The following is a 24582-nucleotide window of genomic DNA, read 5'->3' on the forward strand; positions in this document are numbered from 1 at the left end:
TTGGGATATTCTAAAATATTTTCAAAATTTGATGGTACATATGCCATCAAAATGAAGCTTGAGTAACCTGAAAAATCATGTAAAGTACTCAAATACAATTTCACTTTATAATTGTCACTCTAACTTCTAACTTGCCGCACAACTGTCTAAAACATGAAAACAGAATATATGCTTGCCCTTTCACCCGCTCCTATGGTTTCTAAATTGAGCTTAAAATGGTATGCAAAAGGTTAACCAAGACATTAATTTTCTAAGTTAAAGTACTTCAATTAAATTGTCCTTCTTCACAGGAGATTTATAGTGCAGCCGCGTGCACATCTGACACTCCAGTTTAGTTGTGATGATAAATTATAAGTCGCCCTGCAACTAATCTGAGATCCTTTGACCAAAATCAACATGAAAACATTTTTTTTTACAAAACATCAAATTTAAAATGTACCTCTGTTCCAGAGTGTTTATCCCTGATAACATCCATCTGTCTCGTAAATAGTTCTAATACAGCGTTGTAGACCAGTTCATACTGTTGCTGAAGAGCATCGCAAACCGGAATAAATGAAAATAAACAAAAACTTGGTGAACTAACAGAATTTCAGGAGTATGAACACCAATCAAATCCTAGTATAGCAAACCTGAAACATTAGTTTAATGATAGTGCCTTATGTCTGTGCAGCCCATGTCAGGTTTCAAAGCATTTTTAGGATGCTAGAAACAGCCAAATATTTGATCTACCTCTAGCTAATATACAAGGACCTTGCAGCAGGCTTTTTATATTGTAACCCCACTTTCTTATTTATTTTTCCTTCCACTATCCTCCCTCTAATTTTGTTTGCTCACACTTAAAAATTTTCATTCCAGGGACCTCCCTGGAGGTCCAGTGTTTAAGACTTTGCTCTTCCATTGCAAGGGGCACAGTTTTGATCCCTGATGGGGAAACTAAAATTCTGCATGCCACATGGCCAAAAAAAAATTGTTTTTTATTTCATCTCAGATGCATTTTTTGAGGGTTATTCATCTCTTCTGGGAAAAAGTAGATTAATGTTGTTGATGGCTAATAAATAACTTCAATATGACTCTCACAGTTGATCTGTAAAGTAGCTAGGTTGTTAACCCTGTTTATGATTTGTCTGAGATCATTCAGAAGTAATTTCAATGTCTTGGGTTAGTACCTGAACCTTTGACTCTTAGTGCATTTGGATCAAGCTGCTGAAATTCTGTCTTAGCAAAGATACCAAAGAAAAGAAGACCACTAAATAGAGTTTGGAAATTTGTGGTTATAAAGGAATTCCACTGCAGAGAAATGAGACCGCTATAATTACAGGTTTATAGGTCTTTACTACCTTGTTTTTGCCTCTGTACCTGCTCAAGCACTTGATTTTTGGATCTATTTTTCACCTAAATAGGCCTATTCAGGTTTTTCAATGACAGTTTACACAATCGTATACAAACAAAATATAACTTTTGCCAAAAGTAATTGTAGCAGGAGAACAGTGCAGAGTCTGTATCATCCAACATAGCCATTGGCCGACTCTTCAGTTTTTTCTAAAGAAGACGGGAAAATCAGACAGGAAGCACTCATCTGGTTACAGTGCTATTTCCTGGTTAGAGAGGTATCAAAAAAAGCAGCTACGGCAGGTAAGTTATTTAGTTGTTGATAATGCCAAAATGTGAAAGCTATCTTAAAACTATGTCAGCTGTCTTCCAACTCTTACATATAGGCTTGAAATGGACTTTTTCTGAAATGATGTATGGCTTTATTTATTGATTCAGTAATACAGTTTAATGTTATACACTTAGGTTGCATGCTTCCTGGAATCTTTATATATCTACATGGATTGGCCTTAAGTCTGACAGCCTTAAACCAGCCAATACTTTCATTTCACATAAACTTTCCCCCCTAAAGGTTGAATATAGAAAACACCTACAGTCATACACATGAAAAAGAATTCTTTTTCCACTAACTATTAGTGGAAAACCTGTGTGGGCCAAACAGAAGGTTTATATTATAATAGCTCTTAATTTTTTCCCTTTGATTTAGAACTTTTACATAAAAACATCTAAAGTGCCATTGTCAATTTTTTTACTTCTAAACCTGTGTTCAAGTTCATTTGTAAGTGCTTTAAACACTGCTGCTGCTGCTGCAAAGTCGCTTCAGTTGTGTCTTCAGTCAGTGCGACCCTGTAGACGGCAGCCCACCAGGCTCCCCCATCCCTGGGATTCTCCAGGCAAGAACACTGGAGTAGGTTGCCATTTCCTTCTCCAATGCACGAAAGTGAAAAGTGAAAGTGAAGTCACTCAGACGTGTCCGACTCTTAGCGACCCCACGGACTGCAGCCTACCAGGCTCCTCTGTCCATGGGATTTGCCAGGCAAGAGTACTGGAGTGGGGTGCCACTGGCTTCTCCAGCTTTAACCACTAGGGTCTTACTATTTTAGCAATAAGAAATAGTTCTAACAAACTATGCAAAATGTTCTGTGTGTTTAGTTGCTTCAGTCGTGTCCAACTCTTTGTGACCCTATGGACTGTAGACCACCAGGCTCCTCTGTCCATGGGATTTTCCACATGGGAGTTTGCCACTCCCTCCTCCAGGGGATCTTCCCAGCCCAGGGATGGAATCTATGTCTCCTGCGTCTCTTGCTTTGTACGCAGATTGTTTATCCCTGAGTCATCAGAGACACCCATGAAAAAAGTCTCTTACCTAAAAAAACCCAATGACTGTTTGATGAAAGGGTGAATGGGTGAATGCTTAACTCTATCTTAAAGATGGAGACCATTTAGAAATATAGGTAAAATTATTGGTGTTGAAATATGGATAAAATATGGGTGTTGGGCTTCCCTGGGAGCTCAGATGGTAAAGAAGCTGCCTGCAACACAGAAGACCCAGGTTCAATCCCTGGGTTGGGAAGATCCTCTGGAGAAGGGAATGGCCACCCATTCCAGTATTCTTGCCTGGAGAATTCCATGGATAGAGAAGCCTGTCAGGAGAATTCCATTGTTAGAGAAGTAATGGGGTCGCAAAGTGTCAGACACGACTGAGTGAGTTAACACATATATGGATGCTGAAATATTATAGAATGTGAGAGATTTGGACTGGGAATGTTTTACCTAAGAGGTAGAATGTGAGCTGGAGAAGAGAGAACAGGTGGAAAGCATTTTTTATGGAATGAATAGGTATGAGCATTCTGGGGTGGGTTAATCATATACTATGATACACATATAACCGTATATATATAATATTATTGTAATTTATGGAGTTTTAAATTTTTTTTAATATGCATACAATAAGGACCAGGAAAAACTATAGAAAAATAGTAACAGTAACTCTTTCTAGGTGACAGGATTATGGATGATTTTTAAATTTTTTATTGTTTTCTAAAATGAAGAAAATAATATAATTCTCCAGATTCTGTTACTACCTCCTGAAGAAGAAATTACAAATCTCTGATTTTGTATGGTTTCAGAAATGAATTACCGCCACAAAATTTCAGATTAACCTGACCCAGCTATTTCTTTCTAATAGGTCAAATAGTTTGTAGATTTTTTTAATATCCTTTGTAAGAAATATTATATTGCTTTCTTAATATTTTCTGAACAGACAATAAAATATAAGGAATGAAAGGAATTTGGTCCAGGGCAAGGGATACAGGAAAAATATTGGGACATTCAGAGTTAGAGGAAGTGTAAATGGAGCAAAACCCTTGATAGTAAAGCAGTCAGCTATTTTTGTATGCCTTGCTGTTACTAAATAAAGAGATGGCACCAGACTCAGACATGTTATATTATTCACCATAGTCCATACCTGAGTTTGAACTAATGAAGGCCTCTGTGTTCGCATTTCCTGGATCAAACTAAAAACACTGAAGTTCTCAGGAATTATCTATCAAATAAAAGGAAAAAATATCTTACTCTTTTGTTCCTATGTAGAAAAAAAGAATGCACTTTTAAAACTAATGAGGTTTTTCATCACTTGCATCATTACTTAGAACCTATGAAATGCTGAAGAAACTCTTCAGAATGATTTTACATTGGGTGATCAAATGTCTGAAGGTAAAAATATAATGAGGGAACACCCCACTCACACCAATGGACAGATCATCAAAACGGAAAATTAATAAGGAAACACAAGTTTTAAATGATACATTAGATGAGATGGATCTCATTGATATCTTCAGGACATTCCATCCAAATGTAAAAGAATACACCTTCTCAAGTGCACATGGAACATTCTCCAGGATAGACCACATCTTGGGTCACAAATCAAACTTCAGTAAATTAAGAAAATTGAAATTATATCAAGCATCTTCTCTGATCACAACACTACAAGCGAAGATATCAATTACAAGAAAAAAAACTATAAGAAACACAAACACATGGAGATTAAACAACACATTTCTAAAAACCCAAGAGGTTACTGAAGAAATCAAAAAGGAAATAAAAAAGTTTCTAGAAACAAATGACAATGAAAACATGACAGCTGAAAACTTACGGGATACAGTGAAAGCACTTCTAAGAGGGAAGTTTATAGCAATACAATCCTACCTCAAGAAACAAGAAAAACATCGAATAGACAACCTAACTTTACACCTAAAACAACTGGGAAAAGAAGAACAAAAACACCCCAAAATTAGTAGAAGGAAAGAAATCATAAAGATCTGAGCAGAAATAAATGAAAAAGAAATGAAAGAAACGATAGTAAAGGTTAATAAAACTAAAAGCTGGCTCTTTGAGAAGATAAACAAAATTGACAATCCTTTAGCCAGACTCATCAACAAAATTAGAAATGAAAAAAGAGAGGTTACAACAGACAATGCAGAAGTACAAAGATTATGAGAGACTATTATGAACAACTATATGGCAATAAAATGGATAACTTGGAAGAAATGGACAGATTCTCAGAAAAGTTCAATCTTCCAAGACTGAACCAGGAAGAAATAGAAATTATTTACAACCCAATTACAAGCACTGAAATCGAAGCTGTGATCAAAAATCTCCAAAAAAACAAAAGCCCAGGACCAGATGACTTCACGGGAGAATTCTATCAAACATTTAGAGAAGAGCTAATCCCTCTCCTTCTAAAACTCTTTCAAAAAATTGCCAAGGAAGGAACACTTCTAAACTCATTCTATGAGGCCACTATCACCCTGATACCAAAACCAGACAAAGACAGCACAAAAAAAGAAAACTATAGGACAATATCACTGATGAACATACATTCAAAATCCTCAACAAAATTTTAGCAAATAGAATTCAGCAACACATCAAAAAGTTCATACACCATGATCAAGTTGAATTTATTCCAGGAATGCAAGGATTCTTCAATATATACAAATCAATCAATGTGATAAACTATATTAACAAATTGAAAGATAAAACCATATTATAATCTCAATAGATGCAGAAAAAGCCTTTGACAAAATTCAGCACTCATTTATGATTAAAACTCTTCAAAAAATGGGTATAGAAGGAAACTATCTCAACATAGTAAAGGTCATATATGATAAGCCTACAGCAAACATCATTTTCAATGGTAAAAAACTGAAAGCATTCCCCCTAAGATCAGGAACAAGACAAGGGTGTCCACTTTCTCCACTATTATTCAACGAATTTCTGGAAGTCCTAGCTATAGCAATCAGAGAAGAAAAAGAAATAAAAGAAATCCAGATCAGAAAAGAAGAAGTAAAGCTCTCCCTGTTTTCAGATGACATGATACTGTACATAGAAAATCCTAAAGATAGTATCAGAAAATTCCTAGAGCTAATCAGTGAATTTAGCAAAGTTGCAGGATACAAAGTCAATACACAGAAATCACTTGCATTTCTATATACTAAAAATGAAAAATCAGAAAGAGAAATTAAGGAATCAATCCCATTCACCACTGCAACAAAAAGAATTAATTATCTAGGAATAAACTTACCTAAGGAGACAAAAGAACTGTATACAGAAAATTGTAAGACACTAATGAGAGAAATCAAAGATGACATAAACAGATAAAGAGATATTCCATGTTCCTGGGTAGGAAGAATCAATATTGTGAAAATGACTATACTACCAAATGCAATCTACAGATTCACTGCGACCCCTATCAAATTACCAATGGTTTTTTCAGAATTAGAACAAAAAATTTCACAAATTCATATAGAAACACAAAAGACCCCAAATAGCCAAAGCAGTCTTGAGAAAGAAAAATGGAGCTGGAAGAATCAACCTTCCTGCCTTCAGATTATACTACAAAGCTATGGTCATCAGTACACTATGGTACTGGCACAAAAACAGAAATATAGACCAATGGAACAAGATAAAGAGCGCCCCCCCCCAAAAAAAAAGCCCAGAAATAAACCCATGTACCTATGGGTACCTTATTTTTGACAAAGGAGGCAAGAATATACAATGGGGCAAAGACAGCCTCTTCAATAAATGATGCTGGGAAAACTGGACAGCTACATGTAAAAGAATGAAACTTCTTAACACCATACACAAAGATAAACTCAAAATGGATTAAAGACCACAATGTAAGACCAGAAACTATAAAACTCTTAAAGAAAAACATAGGCAGAACACTCGATGACATAAATCAAAGCAAGATCCTCTATGACCCACCTCCTAAAGTAATGGAAATAAAAACAAAAGTAAACAAGTGGGCCCTCATAGAAAAACTTCAAAGATTTTTCACAGCAAAGGAAACTTGAAGCAAGGTGAAAAGACAACCCTCAGAATGGGAGAAAATAATAACAAATGAAACAACTTGGATTAATTTCCAAAATATACAAGCAGCTCATACAACTCAATGCCAGACAAACAACCAACCCAATCAAAAAGTGGGAAAAAGACCTAAACAGACAGTTCTCCAAAGGAGACATATAGATGGCTAATAAACACATGAAAAGGTGCTCAACATCGCTTATTAGTAGAGAAATAGAAATCAAAACTACTATGAGATACCACCTCACACCGGTCAGAATGGCCATTATCAAAAAGTCTACAAACAGTAAATTCTGGAGAGGATGTGGAGAAAAGGGAACACTCTTGCACTGTTGGTAGGAATGTAAATTGATACAGCCACTATGGAAGATGGTATGGAGATTCCTTAAACAATAATAAAACCACCCTATGACACAGCAGTCCCACTCCTATACATATACTCTGAGGAAACCAAAATTGAAAGAGACACGTGTATCCCATTGTTCATTGCAGCACTATTTACGATAGCTAGAACATGGAAGCAACCTAGATGTCCATCGACAGATGAATGGATAAAGAAGTTTGGTACTTATACACAATGGAATATTACTCAGCAATAAAAAGGAATGCCTTTGAGTCAGTTCTGATGAGGTGGATGAACCTAGAACCTATTATACAGAGTGAAGTGAGTCAGAAAGAGAAAGATAAATATCATATTGTAATGCATATATATGAAATCTAGAAAAATGGTACTGAAGAACTTATTTTCAGGGCGGCAATGGAGAAACAGACAGAATAGACTTATGGACATGGGGAGAGGGGAGGAGAGGGTGAGATGTATGAAAAGAATGACATGGAAACTTACATTACCATATGTAAAATAGATAGCCAATAGGAATTTGCTGTATGGCTCAGGAAACTCAAACAGGGGCTCTGTATCAATCTAGAGGGATGGGGTGGGGCGGGAGATGGGAGAGAGGTTCAAAAGGGAGGGGATATATGTATACCTATGGCTGATTCATGCTAAGGTTTGACAGAAAGCAGCAAAATTCTTAATGCAAGTTACCTGGTTAAAGGAAGGGTAACTGTGATTTAGGACAGTGGTTACCAAAACTACTTCTCTCCAGAAGCACCTAGAGAACTTGCCAGCCCCACCCCCTCCAGAGTTTCTACTTCAGTTCATCTGAGGTGGGGCCCAAAAGTTTGCATTTCTAACGAGTTCCCCGGGTGATACTGATGCTTCTTGTCTGGGGACCACATTTTGAGAACCACCAATTTAGGAACTAAGTTAATTGTCTGACAAAGCCAATCTACAAGTGAATATTCTAGAATCCTAAAGATAGATGTTTTGAAGAACCAGACAATTTCTAAGTCTGAAAGTAACAAGGTTAAGAAAATAGCAAGTGCCTATTGAGAAAAACTCACCCCATCTTTTAGCAACATCCATGTGTAATCAATAGCACAGAGAACACCAGTCCTTCCACAACCAGCGCTGAAATGAAAGATCACAGTAGCATGTATAGTTGCAGAGAGTGGATCATGGCTGAAAAATTTCACCAGCAGATTTGAGGAAGAAGAAATCTAGAGACCATGAAACTGTCTAAACCCTACCATTTCCCAGAACACGTTTTTCAGTTGCCATAGACTACTACACCAAGCCTCAGGACAGGTCTTAGGCAAGTTCTCACAGCAAAACATCTCTAGAGCTATGCTGTTCACAAGTAATTTACCATTTTAAAAAAAATAATTAATTCTCAGGTTGAATTTATCAGAGTTTCTTCTACTGACCTTTCTCTTTCAATCATTCCCATTTTTAAACTTGATTCCTTTCTGAGTGACTGGAAAACATGAGCTTCAAATTAGGAACCTACATCTATGTAGGGTTTAAATTCCAACAAAGTCAGTCTTCCTTTGGTTAAAAGCAGGAGTCCTGGCCTGAGTGTGACATTTGGTTTATTCTGGGGAGAAGGTTCATACAACAGCATCATACCTGCAGTGAATGCATATGGGAACACTGTTATCGTCTTGGTAACAACGCACATCCCAAATGAGCTCAAGAATAGGGTCTATAGATGAAGGCACATCATGGTCTGGCCAATTCTTATAATGGAACTGATAGATGGTTCGAGTTTCCTATGAAAATAACCAGGATAAAAGGAGAGTTCAGGATTAGCATGTCACCTCATTCTATCACAAGATTACTCTGTCTTACTAAGTAGCATCTTTATCTTTTTTGCAATTTATGTAATCTGCTTCCCTACAGACTATATGCCCTGTAAGAGCAATTATAAGAAATTTCAGGTCGCTCACTATTGGCCTGTTCCTATCTACTCACAAGAGAATGTAGATGTGAAAATGGTCCATACCAGAGCTTCCCAACTGGTATCCTTTAAATGAGTCACAGGCAGCTGAGGTACTAAATCCCTTTGCCTTAGAGAAACAGAGCAGTCTGAGCTTTCAAGTTGGTTCCCAGCCTCTATTCACCCTAGAAATAATATCATTTTATATGTGGGCCATTGGTGTGAAATAGGTTGGGGACCACAGATTACACCAAAGGCCTCTTTTGGGTATTATGGTCTCTCCAGAACATCACAGGCCCTCCCATTCCCTGTTATGATATTTCCAGACTGCATCACATACGTGCACATTTACTTGCCTGGTCTCTGGAGGCTTTGAGTTTACCTTTAGTGTTCTATACTTACACTATTGAACTTGGCTTTTAGAGTCCTGATTGTATAATCAGATTTTCTATTTTCAGCTTCCTAAGAAGTAAATCAAAATTTTAGTTATTTCAAAGACTAATATTCAAAAACTACTCTCTGTAAAGTAGGTTCTGGAGCATCTGCTCAGCCATAATGGAAATAGACATCATACTTACACAGGATATAGAGAAAGGACCAAGTTGCAGTTGCGTGTCTCCTGGTTCAGCCCAGTAGCGCTCACATTTTTTCTGTTGCACAAAGCAAAAGGTGGTGATTTCCTTCCATATATTCTAGTCTTTCCCGGACAATGAAACCCTATCCCCCATTCAGAAGCAGATTCAGCTGTGTCCTTTACCCTAGGTTAGGAATTTCTAATGCCCTTGGACTTCAACACAAGTCTGAATTTTCCAAAGATAGGAAAACAAACCTCAAAGGATATACAAATTTAAGACTTCCTGGAAGTCTCAAAAAGTAGAAATAGGGATCTGAAAATTTCAGTATCTCAAAAGGATTAAAACAAAGCTACACAAGCTAACTGAAACCCCAAGTTCCCTTGGTTTTCATTGGAATTGTATCAATTCAGAATGGCAACAGTAGTTTCAAAGAGTGTTGTTCAATAGAAATATAATATGAGCTACATATATAATTAAGATTTTCCTAATAGCCACATTCAAAGATGAAAAAAATAGTAGGGTTAATTGTTATAATATCTTAGCCCAATAAATAAAAAAAATTGTCAAGTTGTAATCAAACTAAAATGGTTATTAGATATTTGACATTTTTAAACTGTCTTCAAAATCTATTATATATTTTATATTTAAAGCATGTTTCAATTGCTATGCTAAATTTTCATTGGAAATATTTTATATCCATTTAGATTTCATAAAATCTATGGTTGAAAAAGATTCACATACCCAAGTTCCAAATCAGGTTTTCCAATAACTGAATTGAATATCATTCTTTAAATTTAAATGCATTAAGATAAGCTAACTGAGTTCCTCAGCCACACCAGCCATATTTCAAGTGCTACATGGTTAATGAAGGCCATGCCAAGTGGCACGAAAGGAGCTCTGACTGGCAGTCTAAAGTGTCTGATTAATAACAACAGGAAAATGAATTGTTATTTTAAAAAGTATACTTTATTTTTATTTTCAAACACAGGGGAAATGGGCAAAAGAGGTTCTCATGGGTTTAAAGAAAACCCTTGAGAATCATTTGGCATTCCCAAACTGAAGGAATGTCTACCAAGTCACAGTTAAGGAAAATTCTGCTACCAAGTTTCCCCCTTCGTTTTTTTTTTTCCTTTCAGTTCAGTTCAGTTCAGTTCAGTTGCTCAGTCGTGTCCGACTCTTTGCGACCCCATGAATCGCAGCACGGCAGGCCTCCCTGTCCATCAGCAACTCCCGGAGTTCACTCAGACTCACGTCCATCGAGTCAGTGATGCCATCCAGCCATCTCATCCTCTGTCATCCCCTTCTCCTCCTGCCCCCAATCCCTCCCAGCATCAGAATCTTTTCCAATGAGTCAACTCAAACAGCAACTCACCTTTCCCATTTCAAACTCCATGCACGCCATAACAATGATCTAGGGTGATAAAATAGAGACTTAAATACTGATACAGTTTGAAAAGCAGTTAATACATGAGTCCCAGAGTCCAAAAGTGTCGTTCTTTTTTTGTTTGTTTTATAACCAAAAAAGAAATCCTAATAATTATATAAAATGTTGCTCCTACTCTTCTTTCTCTGTCCTCACTTCCCTTTTCTCTATTCAAATCAATAAATTCTTGTTAACAAATGATACTGTCAGAAAGAGAACTTTTGTTTCCCTGAACAATAGTGACTGATTTTGACTAAAAGTTGCCTGAACAACAATATTCTAGCAACTGACCCCGAAAAGCAATGATTCTGATACACAGGAAACCTCAGTCACTTATCCTGCCACCCTATCCCCCACATCTCTAAGAACTAGAGAATATAGTAACGAAAGCAACTCTGCACTTACCAGGATGCTGTATTCCCAAATCATCCTCCAGAAATCCAGGACAGTTGTAGGCAAAGGTCCCTGGGTGGCAATATAAGTCTTGGGTCCATAAACTCCCTAAAGGGGAAGAGAAATTACATGGGGTAACTACAAAAAAACATACTCTTCTTCTTGTCTAGTATTCCTCCACCCCCCCTCCCCATTTTTTAAGTACCTAGAGAAATACAGAATATTCAATGTACCTTAATGAAGTTGGCATTGATGTAGCTGGAATCCTCATCAGAGGTTATCAAGAACAGTTCTACTAGGCTATGGTCATCTATAATACAAAAGAAAGATTAATTAAGAGGGTTTGTTCAGAGGGCTTCTGTAAGTCTGAAACTAGCACTGTGAATAGTGGATGCTCATAAGTGATTAAAGAGTAGATGAATGAATGAATGTTCTTTTGTAGTCATATACAGTACAAACTAATTTGTCAAAGCCATGATCCAGGGTTAGGAATAGCAACCAATGGGTAAAAAGAGATAAGATGACTGAATTAGGGAAAAGGTACAAGTTTAAAGGGAGAAGTGAAACTTACAGGGCAAAATATCCTTATATCTGTTTTTCTTGATATTCTTAGGCCTCTCAGCCACAGTTGTGGGATAGGTTTTTTCTGCCTTATATTTGGCGGATAGTCTTTTCAGCATCTGTAATAAAATCACAATAATTCAATCATCCTAGGGAAAAGAGGCAAGAAGCTATCTCTAGAGAGATTTCCTTCCCCTCTGCCCAAATATTCCGCTTCAGCTGTTTTAGCTTCCCTGGTGGCTCAGACCGTAAAGAATCTGCCTATAGTGCAGGAGACCCAGGTTTGATCTCTGGGTCAGGAAGATCCCCTGGAGAAGGGAATGGCTATCTACTCCAGTATTCTTGCCTGGAGAATCCCATGGACAGAGGAGTCTGGCAGGTTACAGTCCATGGGGTTGTAAAGAGACAGACACAACTGAACAACTAACACATACTCACACATAGTATCCTCTAGGGCTGGTTCCATTCACAAGGGAGCCCAGAGCATAAAGATAACAGGGTTCAGTGACATTTGGAGAAATGAAAAGATCACACTTAAGGCAACTGAGCTACAGATAGAAAAAACTTAGAGGTGAAACTAGTGAATATTGTTTAAAAGATAATATCTTCTGAGCACATATTCTGTATTCCATCCAAAGAGTCAGATACTAAACGTTTGACTGACTTTCTTTACAGCTATTACAGGACTATTTTAAGTAGAAATGGAGCTTAAGATGAATACGATCTCTCTAGTTAGCAAAATTTCCAAGATTTCAGTCCCCAAAGCAGTCATTCTTTTATATAACCTAAACTTTAAGCCCACCCCTCAACCAAACATGAATCTTTAAACAGTATCATATTTCATTTGTAGACTATGATCTGGGTCAGCCAGAGGGTGGCATAACATGGTTGAAAAAGGCAGTGAAGTATCTCCTTAAAAGTATCTCCTTATTCTCTGTTTTAAAGATGAGGAAACTGAGGCACAGAGAAATAAGTGCCCCAAGATCACAAAACTACCAAACACCATGTTCAGAATTCTAAACTGAGGTATCCTAGAACTGGAGTCAGCGCTTAAGCTGTGTTGTGACCTGTATCCCGTGACTAATGGCGGTTACTGGAGATGTGTGGGCATCTGTATTGCTAACCAGCTTTGTGGTTGATTCCAGTGTATATTTTTGAGATGGGCGCAGTACTGGCTGAATGAAGTTGGGCAAGTTATTTAATCTTTCAGTGTCTCAGTTGCTTTTTAAGTAAAATGTGAGGATATTTGTCTTAGAGTTGTGAGTGAATTAAATGAGTTATCATATGTGCGGTACTGGTACAGAGTACCTGTTTAATAAAGAAAAGGTATTGTTACTAAAACAATAAATAAATAAAACTATTCTCACTTGCCAATATTATAGTACAGAGTGAAATTTGGGTTCAGAAGAAATGATAGTTCCTCTTTAGCTCCATCTGATGAATCAACTTCATCCCAGATCTTAACTCATTATGACTCAAAGAAACTTCATTTAGTAGATCTGAAAACTTTATTGACTGTTACTCAGTTTGAGAAAGACAAGGGAAAAACATCTGTGGTAGCTAATAAATATTTATTGACTTGAACTGCAGAAAATAATTTTCATTATTTACCCACTATTTAATGATGACTTGGTCACGTGAAGATTATTATTTACTTCCTATGGGTCAGAACCCTAAGCATCTTCTCAGTCTTCATTCTCTTTAACTTAACTTCCTTCTTGAAATTTCCTCCTCCCTTTTGCCCTTATTAGTCTATATCATTTTGGTTCTCCTCTTTCTTTTCTGACTTCTCTTTCCCTCTTCACATTCTTTCTTAATGCCTGTATGTCTGTTTCTGTCTTCTAATTGTTAATTATCCAACATTCCAAAGTTAACTCCTCAACTCTCTGCTCTTCTCACTAAGTACATTTGCTCAGAAACATCATCATAGAAGACGTACCAATGTTTTCAAAAATGTATCTAAGTGATTCATATTGAATTATAATTCCAACCCCTATTGGATAACTTTCAAATTTTTTCAATGAGATTTGATTACTAATTTCCAGTCCTGAATTTCCAACCACGTTCTAGACATATCCACTTAGATGTCTTAAACTGAGCACATCCCAAACTAAAATAATCACTGTCCTTACTGTGGAGAAGGCAATGGCACCCCACTCCAGTACTCTTGCCTGGAAAATCCCATGGATGGAGGAGCCTGGTAGGCTGCAGCCCATGGGGTCTCTGAGAGTCAGACATGACTGAGCGAATTCACTTTCACTTTTCACTTTCATGCATTGGAGAAGGAAATGGCAGCCCAGTCCAGTATTCTTGCTTGGAAAATCCCAGGGACGGGGGAGCCTGGTGGGCTGCCATCTATGGGGTCGCACAGAGTCGGATTGCCAACAGCACCATCTTTATCCCAGGCAACCATACTCCAGAAATAGAGAGTTACTTTCCCCACTTCCCACAGTTCCCACCTCTAATTCAGTCAGCAAATGTAAATGATTCTTTACATGTAATATCTTGTATCAGCCTTCCTTCCTATGTCCCTAGAGATACCTTAATTCAGGCTTTAAAGCTTGAACTGTCACTGTTGCTTCTAAACTCATCTTCACACCTTTCTCTTTCCCCATTCAAATCTATTAGGCATTTTATTTTAATAGTGCAAGACTCTGGGACTCTGGGAATAAAATTGGCTGTATGCATACAATTGTATGGAACTAGGTCCATTTTATTTTGTGAAAGCTGCTACTCTACATAAAGATTTTGACTTAGTAGTTTGTTTTAATCCCCTTTTATATTTGTATTTGGTAAGGCCTAAGTGTGACAAATGGAGAAGGCAGTGGCACCCCACTCCAGTACTCTTGCCTGGAAAATCCCATGGACGGAGGAGCCTGGTAGGCTGCCGTCCATGGGGTCACAAAGAGTTGGACACAACTGAGCGACTTCACTCACTTTTGATCCTAACTTAATCTTACTAAAGTATTGCTTTCCTTATCTCTCTCATGCTAAAGACTACTTCAGCTAATCTCTCTTGCTACTAGAAAAAAAGAAAAACTCCTTAGCCGGGTTTTTCTGATTCTCCTCAGTTGGATCCCAAGTTAATTTTCCCATATTCCCTACTGTCCTACAGTTATGAGTCTCCCAAAGATTGATTTCTAAGTTCTTTCAAGATTGTACAAACTGATGTCACTGACGATTATATGTAACATCACTTCTTTAAAACTATGGCTTTCCTTTCCTTTCTCATAAAAATGTGTATACCTAGTACAGCTTCTGCTTTTCTCACCCATGATTATGGACTATTTTTTTCCACAGGGTAAACTAATAGATAGCAATAAGGAAATAGAAAAAGAAAATTTCTCATGTGACTGGCAATAAGGAAAAAAAAAACTTAAAAAGAAGGAAATCACTATTTTTCTTAATTGTTTATATTTCATATAGAGTTTTCACTTAATTAGGATATGTATCTGTCTGTAGGAGTTTACTTAAGGACACTAATAACTAAGTCATTTTTTTAAAAATGGGTGAGAAAGGGAGAATCTAAAATAAAGGAATGATGACACAGAGAGACAGAGATAAAAAAGGTAGGTGAGAATAAAAATTTGTCCAACAAATCATCCAAATTCATCATTAGATTTCAAAATTAGCTCAGGGTAACTTGATAGCTGAGTCTGCAAGGAGAGGGAAAAAGTTGGGGTCATGAGACATTTGTTAGCTGGGACTTCATTATACAACAAATTATCAAATATCTTGAATCTAATTAAACAGATTCCAAATAATAAATAGATCATTAATCATTATAACAACTCAGAGTATAGAAGAGTATGCTTTTTCCAAATAACAATGACAAATGGGACAGACAGCCACCGTCGGCTTATCTGCTGGACCAGAAATGCCAGCATGTATTGTTCTAATGACCTTTTTTTTCTGTTTCTAGAGTTAAGTCAGACACAGGCAACCTATATAAAAGCAAGTATATAGTCACTTGTTAAATCCTAGTTTCTTACCATGGTTTGAATTCTTGTGGGTTTTCAGAATTGAATTTAGGAAGAAAGATGCTGAAATGGTCTTTATGCAGCATATTTTTACACCAAGATGGATGAAAGTGGGCTAGTTTCAGAATTTAAGGATGTAACCCAAATACATGAAAGACTATAAAATATTTCCAACTTATGCCAATATCCAAGTTATACCAATTTTCAGCTCTCTCTGATCTTGTGCACCTTTATAATGATAATTTTCAACTAGCCATTGATTCTAGGGCTGCTGAAAAGATGTCAAATCCCAGAGAAGCTCATTCTAAAACTCTCCAGAACAGTTTATACTGTTATGCTGTTTTTGTTTGTCTTGCTTTGCTTACTTGTGGAATGCTTTCCAGGGAGAATGCCATAGCCAAAGTTCTTTTTGAAAGGTAAGCCTGAATTAATTTGGTGAAATTTCACAGAAAAAAAGTTTTATGTGTGTGTAATGTATTATTTTTTAGCTGTCTTGACTGCCACCTTCAACAATGGGAGAGAATGGATTTTTTAAATCAATTAATTTTTTATTGAAGGATAGTTGCTTTACAGAATTTTGCTGTTTTCTGTCAAACCTCAGCATGAATCAGCCATAGGTGTACATATATCCCCTCCCTTTTGAACCTTCCTCCCATCTCCCACCCCATCCCACCCCTCTAGATTGATACAGAGCCCCTGTTTGAGTTTCCTGAGCCATATAGCAAATTCCCATTGGCTATCTATTTTACATATGGTAATGTAAGTTTCCATGTCACTCTTTCCATACATCTCACCCTCTCCTCCCCTCTCCCCATATCCATAAGTCTGTTCTCTACGTCTGTTTCTCCATTGCTGCCCTGTAAATAAGTTCTGCAGTACCATTTTTCTAGATTTCATATATATGCATTAGAATATTATATTTATCTTTCTCTTTCTGACTCACTTCACTCTGTATAATAGGTTCTAGGTTCATCCACCTCATCAGAACTGACTCAAAGGCATTCCTTTTTATGGCTGAGTGAAGAAGGCTGAGCGCCGAAGAATTGATGCTTTTGAACTGTGGTGTTGGAGAAGACTCTTGAGAGTCCCTTGGACTGCACGGAGATCCAACCAGTCCATTCTGAAGGAGATCAGCTCTGGGATTTCTTTGGAAGGACTGATGCTGAAGCTGAAACTCCAGTACTTTGGCCACCTCATGCGAAGAGTTGACTCGTTGGAAAAGACTCTGATGTTGGGAGGGATTGTGGGCAGGAGGAGAAGGATGGATGGTATCACTGACTCGATGGACGTGAGTCTGAGTGAACTCCAGGAGTTGGTGATGGACAGGGAGGCCTGGTGTACTGCAATTCATGGGGTCGCAAAGAGTCGGACACGACTGAGCGACTGAACTGAACTGAACTGAATATTCCATTGTGTATATGTACCACAACTTCTTTATCCATTCATCTGTTGATGGACATCTAGGTTGCTTCTTTTTTTTTTTTTTTGATATAAGATATACTTTTTTTTCTTGCAATTAAAGTTTTTATTTATTTTTTTTTCTTTTATTTATTTATTTATTTATTTTAGTTTTTTATTTTTTAATTTTAAAATCTTTAATTCTTACATAGGTTGCTTCTATGTTCTAGCTATTGTAAATAGTGCTGCAATGAACAGTGGGATACACGTGTCTCTTTCAATTTTGGTTTCCTCAGGGTATATGCATAGGAGTGGGATTGCTGTGTCATAGGGTGGTTTTATTTCTAGTTTCTTTAGGAATCTCCATACCGTCTTCCAGACTGGCTGTATCAATTTACATTCCCACCAACAGTGCAAGAGCGTTCCCTTTTCTCCACATCCTCTCCAGCATTTATTGTTTGTAGACTTTTTGATGATGGCCATTCTGACTGGTGTAAGGTGATATCTCACAGTAGTTTTGATTTCTATTTCTCTCATAATGAGCGATGTTGAGCACCTTTTCATGTGTTTATTAGCCACCTGTATGTCTCCTTTGGAGAACTGTCTGTTTAGGTCTTTTTCCCACTTTTTGATTGGGTTGGTTGTTTGTCTGACATTGAGTTGTATGAGCTGCTTGTATATTTTTGAAATTAATTCTTTGTCAGTTGTTTTGTTTGCTATTATTTTCTTCCATTTTGAGGGCTGTCTTTTCACTTTGCTTATAGTTTCCTTTGCTGTGCAAAAGCTTTTAAGTTTAATCAGGGCCCACTTGTTTAGTTTTGTTTTTATTTCCATTACTTTAGGAGGTGGGTCATAGAGGGTCTTGCTTTGATTTATGTCATCAAGTGTTCTGCCTATGTTTTCCTCTAAGAGAATGGATTTTTATTTCCTACTCTGTTCCTTCTCCCAGAGTTATCTGGCTGGATGACAAATGCAGACATTCTTTTAGCAAAACATCACGTAGGAAATGCCTGTAGAACTGTTAATTTGGAAAGTGTGAAAGTTTTTTTTTCAGATGTCTTACCTAAAGGTCAGACTACTGTGAAGGTCTTTTTCTCACTCTCCTTCTCTCTCTGCTAGACCCCCAAGGCTCCAACACCCCACCAGGGAATAAAGCAGAGCCGACTCAGGACAGACAACTAGTAAACCTCACAAGAATAAGAGAAAATCTGAAGGTTGGAAGGAAAAGAGTATAAAAGAGAAAGCAGAACCATTAGGGTGGGCTGGGTTGGGGGAGAAAAGAGAGGTTGAAGGGAGAAAGTATTTCTCTACCAACCGCAAAGTGGATATGAGTTCCTAAAGGCAGCACCAATGAGAGAAATCAGGAAATGAAAAAAAGCTGCTGAGAGAATAGAGGAAAGGGGCCTCCTGAGTCCTGATCATTTGGAATGTATGAGAAACTGGATTCTGTGCATATGCTTGATAAGCTAAAAGTATGCTGATTTGGTTTGTGGACTATACCCCTTTCTTTTCTTTCTTTTCTTCTTTTTCTGAATAATTTTTTAATTTTAATTTTTATTTATTTATTTGGCTATGCTGGGTCTTAGTTGCCGCATGCGGGATTTTCCATCTTTGCTGCACTATGCGGGATCTTTAGTTGGGGCATTTGAACTCTCAGTTGTGGCATGTGGGATCTAGTTCCCTGACCAGGGATCGAACCTAGGCCCTCTGCATTGAGAGCATGGAGTCTTAACCGCTGAACCACCAGGAAAGTCCCCCCATTTCAAGACAGGAAAACAGAACTGAGGTCCTGGCTATGAAATTGTGGAAATCAGGACTGAATCTATTGCATGCTCTTTTTCACTGACTAGAACAGCGACTGCTAGTAAATGAATCAACATCACTCTCAGAAGAGAAGAGGAAGAAAGAAGAAAGCACAGACCACATTTGGTGTTGGCACTCTCTGCCTTGGAGGACTACACTATTGTATAGAAAGCAGAGCATGAGTTACATCTGGGTGCCGCCCTCCTGAGCTAGGCAGAAGAGGGGACTCAAAATTGAAGTGTCTCCAGAGCCTCTTAAGGTAGTTCTTCAGTGCCTTACAATGGCAGGTCAGTATTATCTATTCCAAGGCTCCAACAGGATAGAGACAGCATAAATGCAAAGGAATGGAATTAGGAGCTCAGGCCTCTATGTCCAGCAAACAAGGCTACCACTAGTAGGAATGGGGAACAAGACTGAACTGGCCCTGACTGTGCACGCAATCATCTTCAACTAGACAGGCAAGCTTACGGGGATTGTGTTGCCAGTGGGAAAGCAGTAGCTAAACTGTGGTGAGTAAACAAAGAGTTTCAAATTTAGATCAATAAAATGTAAGGATATGGTAAAGAGAAATGGATTTAAATGTATTTTAAATGTCCAGTGAATAACTTTAAATGTGGGACTGGATGGTCCTACATGGGACTGGAGGCTGAAGATGGAACTGGGAGAAACTAGCTTTACAGATAATATGATATATTAATTCTAGCGGAAGCACTAAAAAAAACTTCACCTTAATGGGTAGAATGGAGTAGGAAATGGCAACTCACTCCACGATTCTTGCCTGGAAAATTCCATGGAGAGAGGAGCCTGGCGGGCTAAAGTCCATAGTGTTGCAGACAGTCAGACACAACTGAGGGACTGAGCACAACGGGTACAAAAGTCAGGAAATGCTGATACGTTTGTTCAAGTGGTAGGCCAATTCACATAATTGAGTCATTTCAACTCAACAGATGTTTGTGCACTTGCTATGCAGGAGGTACTGTGTTCATGACTGCTTGGCTAGTATTGTTATAAATAAATACAGAACGAGGATGTATCTATATCTTCTCTATAGAGCTAAGATGTATCTAGGTCTTCTCTGGTCTGTCTATGATAAAGTCTTCACAAGTTGCTACAACACCAACCTGACTTCTAGTGCGTTATAAACTGACATTAGCACTTGACCTTCAGGACTGGATATATTCTTTCCATTAGGGTTCATCGAGTGCTTCATATTTAATAAATGTCTTTGTATTAATACATTCCATATTTACCTCTTCTACAAAAGCACCTCATATCCAGGAAGCATAAAATTCTTTTTTTTTTTACTTTTTATTGTTTAAATGGAACCCAACAACACTAAAGGAAAAATTTTAATATAGATTTTTAAAGTAAAAAGTAATGCATATGAATTGCAGAAATTTTAGAATATACAGAACCCGTAAAAAGATGATTAAAAATCACCTTATCTTTAACCCTCAGAGTTAATTATTCTTAATATTTTGAAATATTACATTCCAGCCTTTTATTCGCATGTGTAAAGAAGATGGGCTCATACTGCACATAGGGTTTTATAACTTGCTCTCTTTAGTTAACAGTTTGCATTCTTCTGCATTATTTGTGGGCCTCCCTGGTGGCTTAAACGTTAAAGAATCCACCTGCAGACTCTTCTATTGTATGAGATGCAACATAAGTTACTTAACCCATTCCTTTATACTCTTGGACATTTAAGTTGCTTTCAATCTTCCTAAACAATCCAACAATATTACAATAGGTGGCCAGAATCAATATAAATATCTTTTATTATTTCCTTCACATGAATTCTTAGGAGTGTTCAATGAATTTGCCTGTTTTTTTTAATCCATATAACAAAATATACATCAGAACCAGTATACAAATTTTGTCTCCAGAATGTTATAACAGCAATGTTTGAGACCAGTATACCAGCCGTGTAGAAGACTGCATAATTCTAAATGCTGGCCAACATAAAGATTATGATGTTTTAAGTATAGATGCATTTGGTAGGTAAAATGTTATTAGTTATATTTTATTTGAATTTCCCTTTGCAGTTTCTTCTCTCCAAAACAGTTTTTAGAAGGAAGAAAATACACTGTAATTGCATCACCCTACCTATATGAAACTGTGTTCCTGTTTCTGTATGCACATCCAGTCTTTGAACAAATACGTATAGACATCCAACAAACTCATATATGCATATTTAGCACACTTGCCATTCTCTAAACTCACTTTTTCCACATGATCATACTTTTTTTTTAAACACGTGCTTTTTAAATCAAGATGCCTCAACTACCTCCAATGTAGAAAAGAAAAAAGCACCTAAGGAGTTTTAACCATAAAGGAATGCATCAAATTGACCAGCATGAAACATATAGCCAAGCCTTAACCCACATTTAACGCAATGGCTGAAAAGCACATGTAATAAAACCGCAGTTGGTTGTAGTAGTTGACCAGAGTGAATACCTATTCCCTTGTAAATTATCAATGATCGGATTTAAAACAATGCATTAAAGGAAGAGGATGATCCTCATTAAGTTTAGAAGAAGGAGAATAAAGTCACTAGTGTCCAGAAAAAAGTGGTGAACACCACCCTGAGGGTTCAAACAAAGAGATGAAGACACTGTATACCATCACAGGTGAGGTCACTAAAATCACCATGCTCATCAAGCAGCTTTCTTACTATCACTGGCTTCTCACGTAAGTTTCTCTCCAAATTCAGAGAACATGGTGGCCAGTCAATGCAAACTTCTATTCTGACAATAATTTTTCTCCACCCCAAATCAGTAAATTGGCATTCTTATTTTTGGTGAATTTCCTATGTATTTGCCTCATTCTGATCAACTCTCAGTGCACTGACAAAATTGATTTTTTAGACCAACAAAGCTAAAGTCAAGACACTGAACTATGGTGACTCAAAATAGTTACTACTACCCTAAGTGACTACTTGGTCTCTCTCAGTGCACTCTGTGATCACAACAGTAATTTCATGTATTAAACCTTGGCAGAATTCATAAAAATGGGACTTCAGTGGTCTAGTGGTTAAGACTGTGCTTCTACTGCAGGGGGCATGGGTTTGATCCCTGGTCAGGGAAGCTCTGCCTACCACACGGTATAGTGTAAAAAAATGCTTTTAAAAAGAATTCATAAAAATGATTAGAAAAAATGAAGACCCAGCTACATGCAACTAAATGAATTTTAGAAATACAATGTAGAATGAAAAAGGAAAATATTAAAAATGTATATTTGACATTTTATTTACATAGAATTCAAAAACAAGTAAAATTAATCTCTATTGCTTAGTGATATATGGGCCTTGAAGCTATGTAAAACAAAGGAAAAAATAACATTGTGATAGTGTTTACCTCTAGTCAGGTGGAAGTTGAGGGGAGTTATGATCTGGAAGAACACCTAAAGGATTTCTGGGGTGTGGGCAATGTTCTATTTCTTGCTCTGAGTGGTACTTATATAGATACCTGCTTTATTACTAATTGTTAAATTGTATGTGTGTGTTTAAAGCACTTTCCTGTGTATATTTTATATTCTACAGTTCTCTTAAGAAGTTGAGTGTTGTGCCGTGCTAAGTTGCTTCAGTCATGTCCGACCCACCAGGCTCCTCTGTCCATGGGATTCTCTAGGCAAGAATACTGGAGTGGGTTGCCATGCCCTCCTCCAGGGGATCTTCCCAACCCAGGGATTGAACCTGCATCTCTTGCGTCTCCTGCTTTGGCAGGCAGGTTCTTTACCACTAGCTCCACCTGGGAAGATGGATGGATAAACGGGAGTGGGGAGATGTGATGGAGACCAAGAGCACAAACTCAAAAGTTAAATAGTTTTATTTCAAATCTGAGTTCTACAACTTATGATCTCCATGACATTAGCCAAGTTGTTTGTTTTCTCTGACCCTCAGTGTCTACCACGTAGCAAATACTGTTCTAGTTGTTGAGGATATCAAGATAAGCAGAAGTAAATCTGAGCCTTGCCTTCGTGGAGCTTCAGTCTGATGGGAAAGCAAACATTAATCAAATAACAACACAAACTAACGTATAATTGGAACTGTGATAAATGCTATGAACACTTTACTAAAGCTGGAGACTGGGGAGAAACTTTTAAAAAATGACAGATGTTGCTGAGGGCTTATTTGATTTATTTAGGGAGGTCAAGGAAGGCTTCTCTGAGAAAGTGACCACCAAATTGATATCTGAAGAATTATGAAGTGTTAAGTAGATAAAGAAGAGAGTGAAGGAATATTCAAAGCAGAGGTAACAGCATGTGTACAAAGTCCTGTGGCAGAGAAAACATAACAAGGACAAGAAACTGAGCATGCTGTAAAAAGCTGGAGAACTCGGCAATAGGTCCATGTGGGACTTTATTAGTGTTCATTACAAATGGCTCTTTGGGAATTAAATAAGGCTCTGTTCATGAAGCACTCAAGCAGAGAGTCTGGAACATGATTCAGTGGGTTAGCTATTATGGAAAATACACGAACAGTAAGTTTATATGAGGAAATGCAGATTGAAAATAGTGATGAAAAGTTTTCAGGCTTGGAAATCAAATAAACAAAAGTAACATAACAAAGTACTCTTTTATACTAATTAAATTTAAAAAATAAAACATGATTTTACTTGATGTAGTGTAAGTATAGAGGCTAAGAGGCCTTGGAATCAAACATATCAGAGTTCCAAATCCTGGTTTTACTATTTCAAGGATAAGATGAAGATAATTATTTCCTCTTGGGGTTGTTGTAGTGATTAAGATCATATATGGTAAACCACTTTGATAGCCTAGCATATGATAAGCAGTCAAAAAATTTATCTATTACTATCTTTTTTAGATATTAACTGAGACTAGTTCATGAGTCGCTAAGTCGTGTCTGACTTCCCAACCTCATGGACTGTAGCCCACCAGGCTTCTGTGTCCATGGGAATTCCCAGGCAAGAATCCTGGAATGGGTTGCCATTTCCTTCTCTAGGGAATCTTCCTGACCCAGGGATCGAACCCCGGGCTCCTGCACTGCAAGCAGTTTCCTGCATTGCAGGCTGATTCTTTACCTACTGAGCTACCCGGGAAGTGCTGGTGGTAGAGAACATGATAAATTCAGATACTGTAAGTTAAAAAATACTCTCTTGGAAATACATCTGAACTTAACCAATTAAATGCTAATACTCTTTGGTCCAGTAGTAACACTTTTGGGCATCTAGCTCCAGGATATAATCCAAACAAAGGGGAAAACCACATGGACATCTATTGCAGTGATATCAATAATCATGAAAAATGAGAAAGAACCTCAATTTCCAACAACAGAAAAATAAATTATTTGGGTGCCTACCTCATGTCAGGCATTTTATATATTTATTCTATTCACAGAAATTTTGCAAAGTGAATAATATTTTTGTTACCACTTTTTTTTTTTTTTTTTTTTTGGTGGGGTGGCCGTGTCTGTTCTTAGTTGCAGCATGTGCGATCTTTCCGTTGAGGCATGT

General features: G+C 37.4%; 1 protein-coding gene across 1 annotated transcript in view; it reads right to left on the reverse strand.

Moving 5' to 3' along the window:
* PTPN22 (protein tyrosine phosphatase, non-receptor type 22) overlaps window positions 1–24582 on the reverse strand; it is a 58745-nt gene that overhangs the window by 29106 nt on the left and 5057 nt on the right. Inside the window, exons 2-11 of the mRNA XM_013962523.2 lie at window positions 11938–12046; window positions 11600–11676; window positions 11379–11474; window positions 10923–10961; window positions 9554–9625; window positions 9378–9437; window positions 8666–8808; window positions 8101–8167; window positions 3797–3874; window positions 440–526 (exon numbers count right to left, since the gene is read on the reverse strand). Coding sequence (XP_013817977.1) covers window positions 440–526; window positions 3797–3874; window positions 8101–8167; window positions 8666–8808; window positions 9378–9437; window positions 9554–9625; window positions 10923–10961; window positions 11379–11474; window positions 11600–11676; window positions 11938–12046 — 828 coding nt within the window. The remainder of the gene's footprint in view (window positions 1–439; window positions 527–3796; window positions 3875–8100; window positions 8168–8665; window positions 8809–9377; window positions 9438–9553; window positions 9626–10922; window positions 10962–11378; window positions 11475–11599; window positions 11677–11937; window positions 12047–24582) is intronic.

This window comes from Capra hircus, chromosome 3 (genome assembly GCF_001704415.2).
Source record: "Capra hircus breed San Clemente chromosome 3, ASM170441v1, whole genome shotgun sequence".
Lineage (NCBI taxonomy): Eukaryota > Metazoa > Chordata > Mammalia > Artiodactyla > Bovidae > Capra > Capra hircus.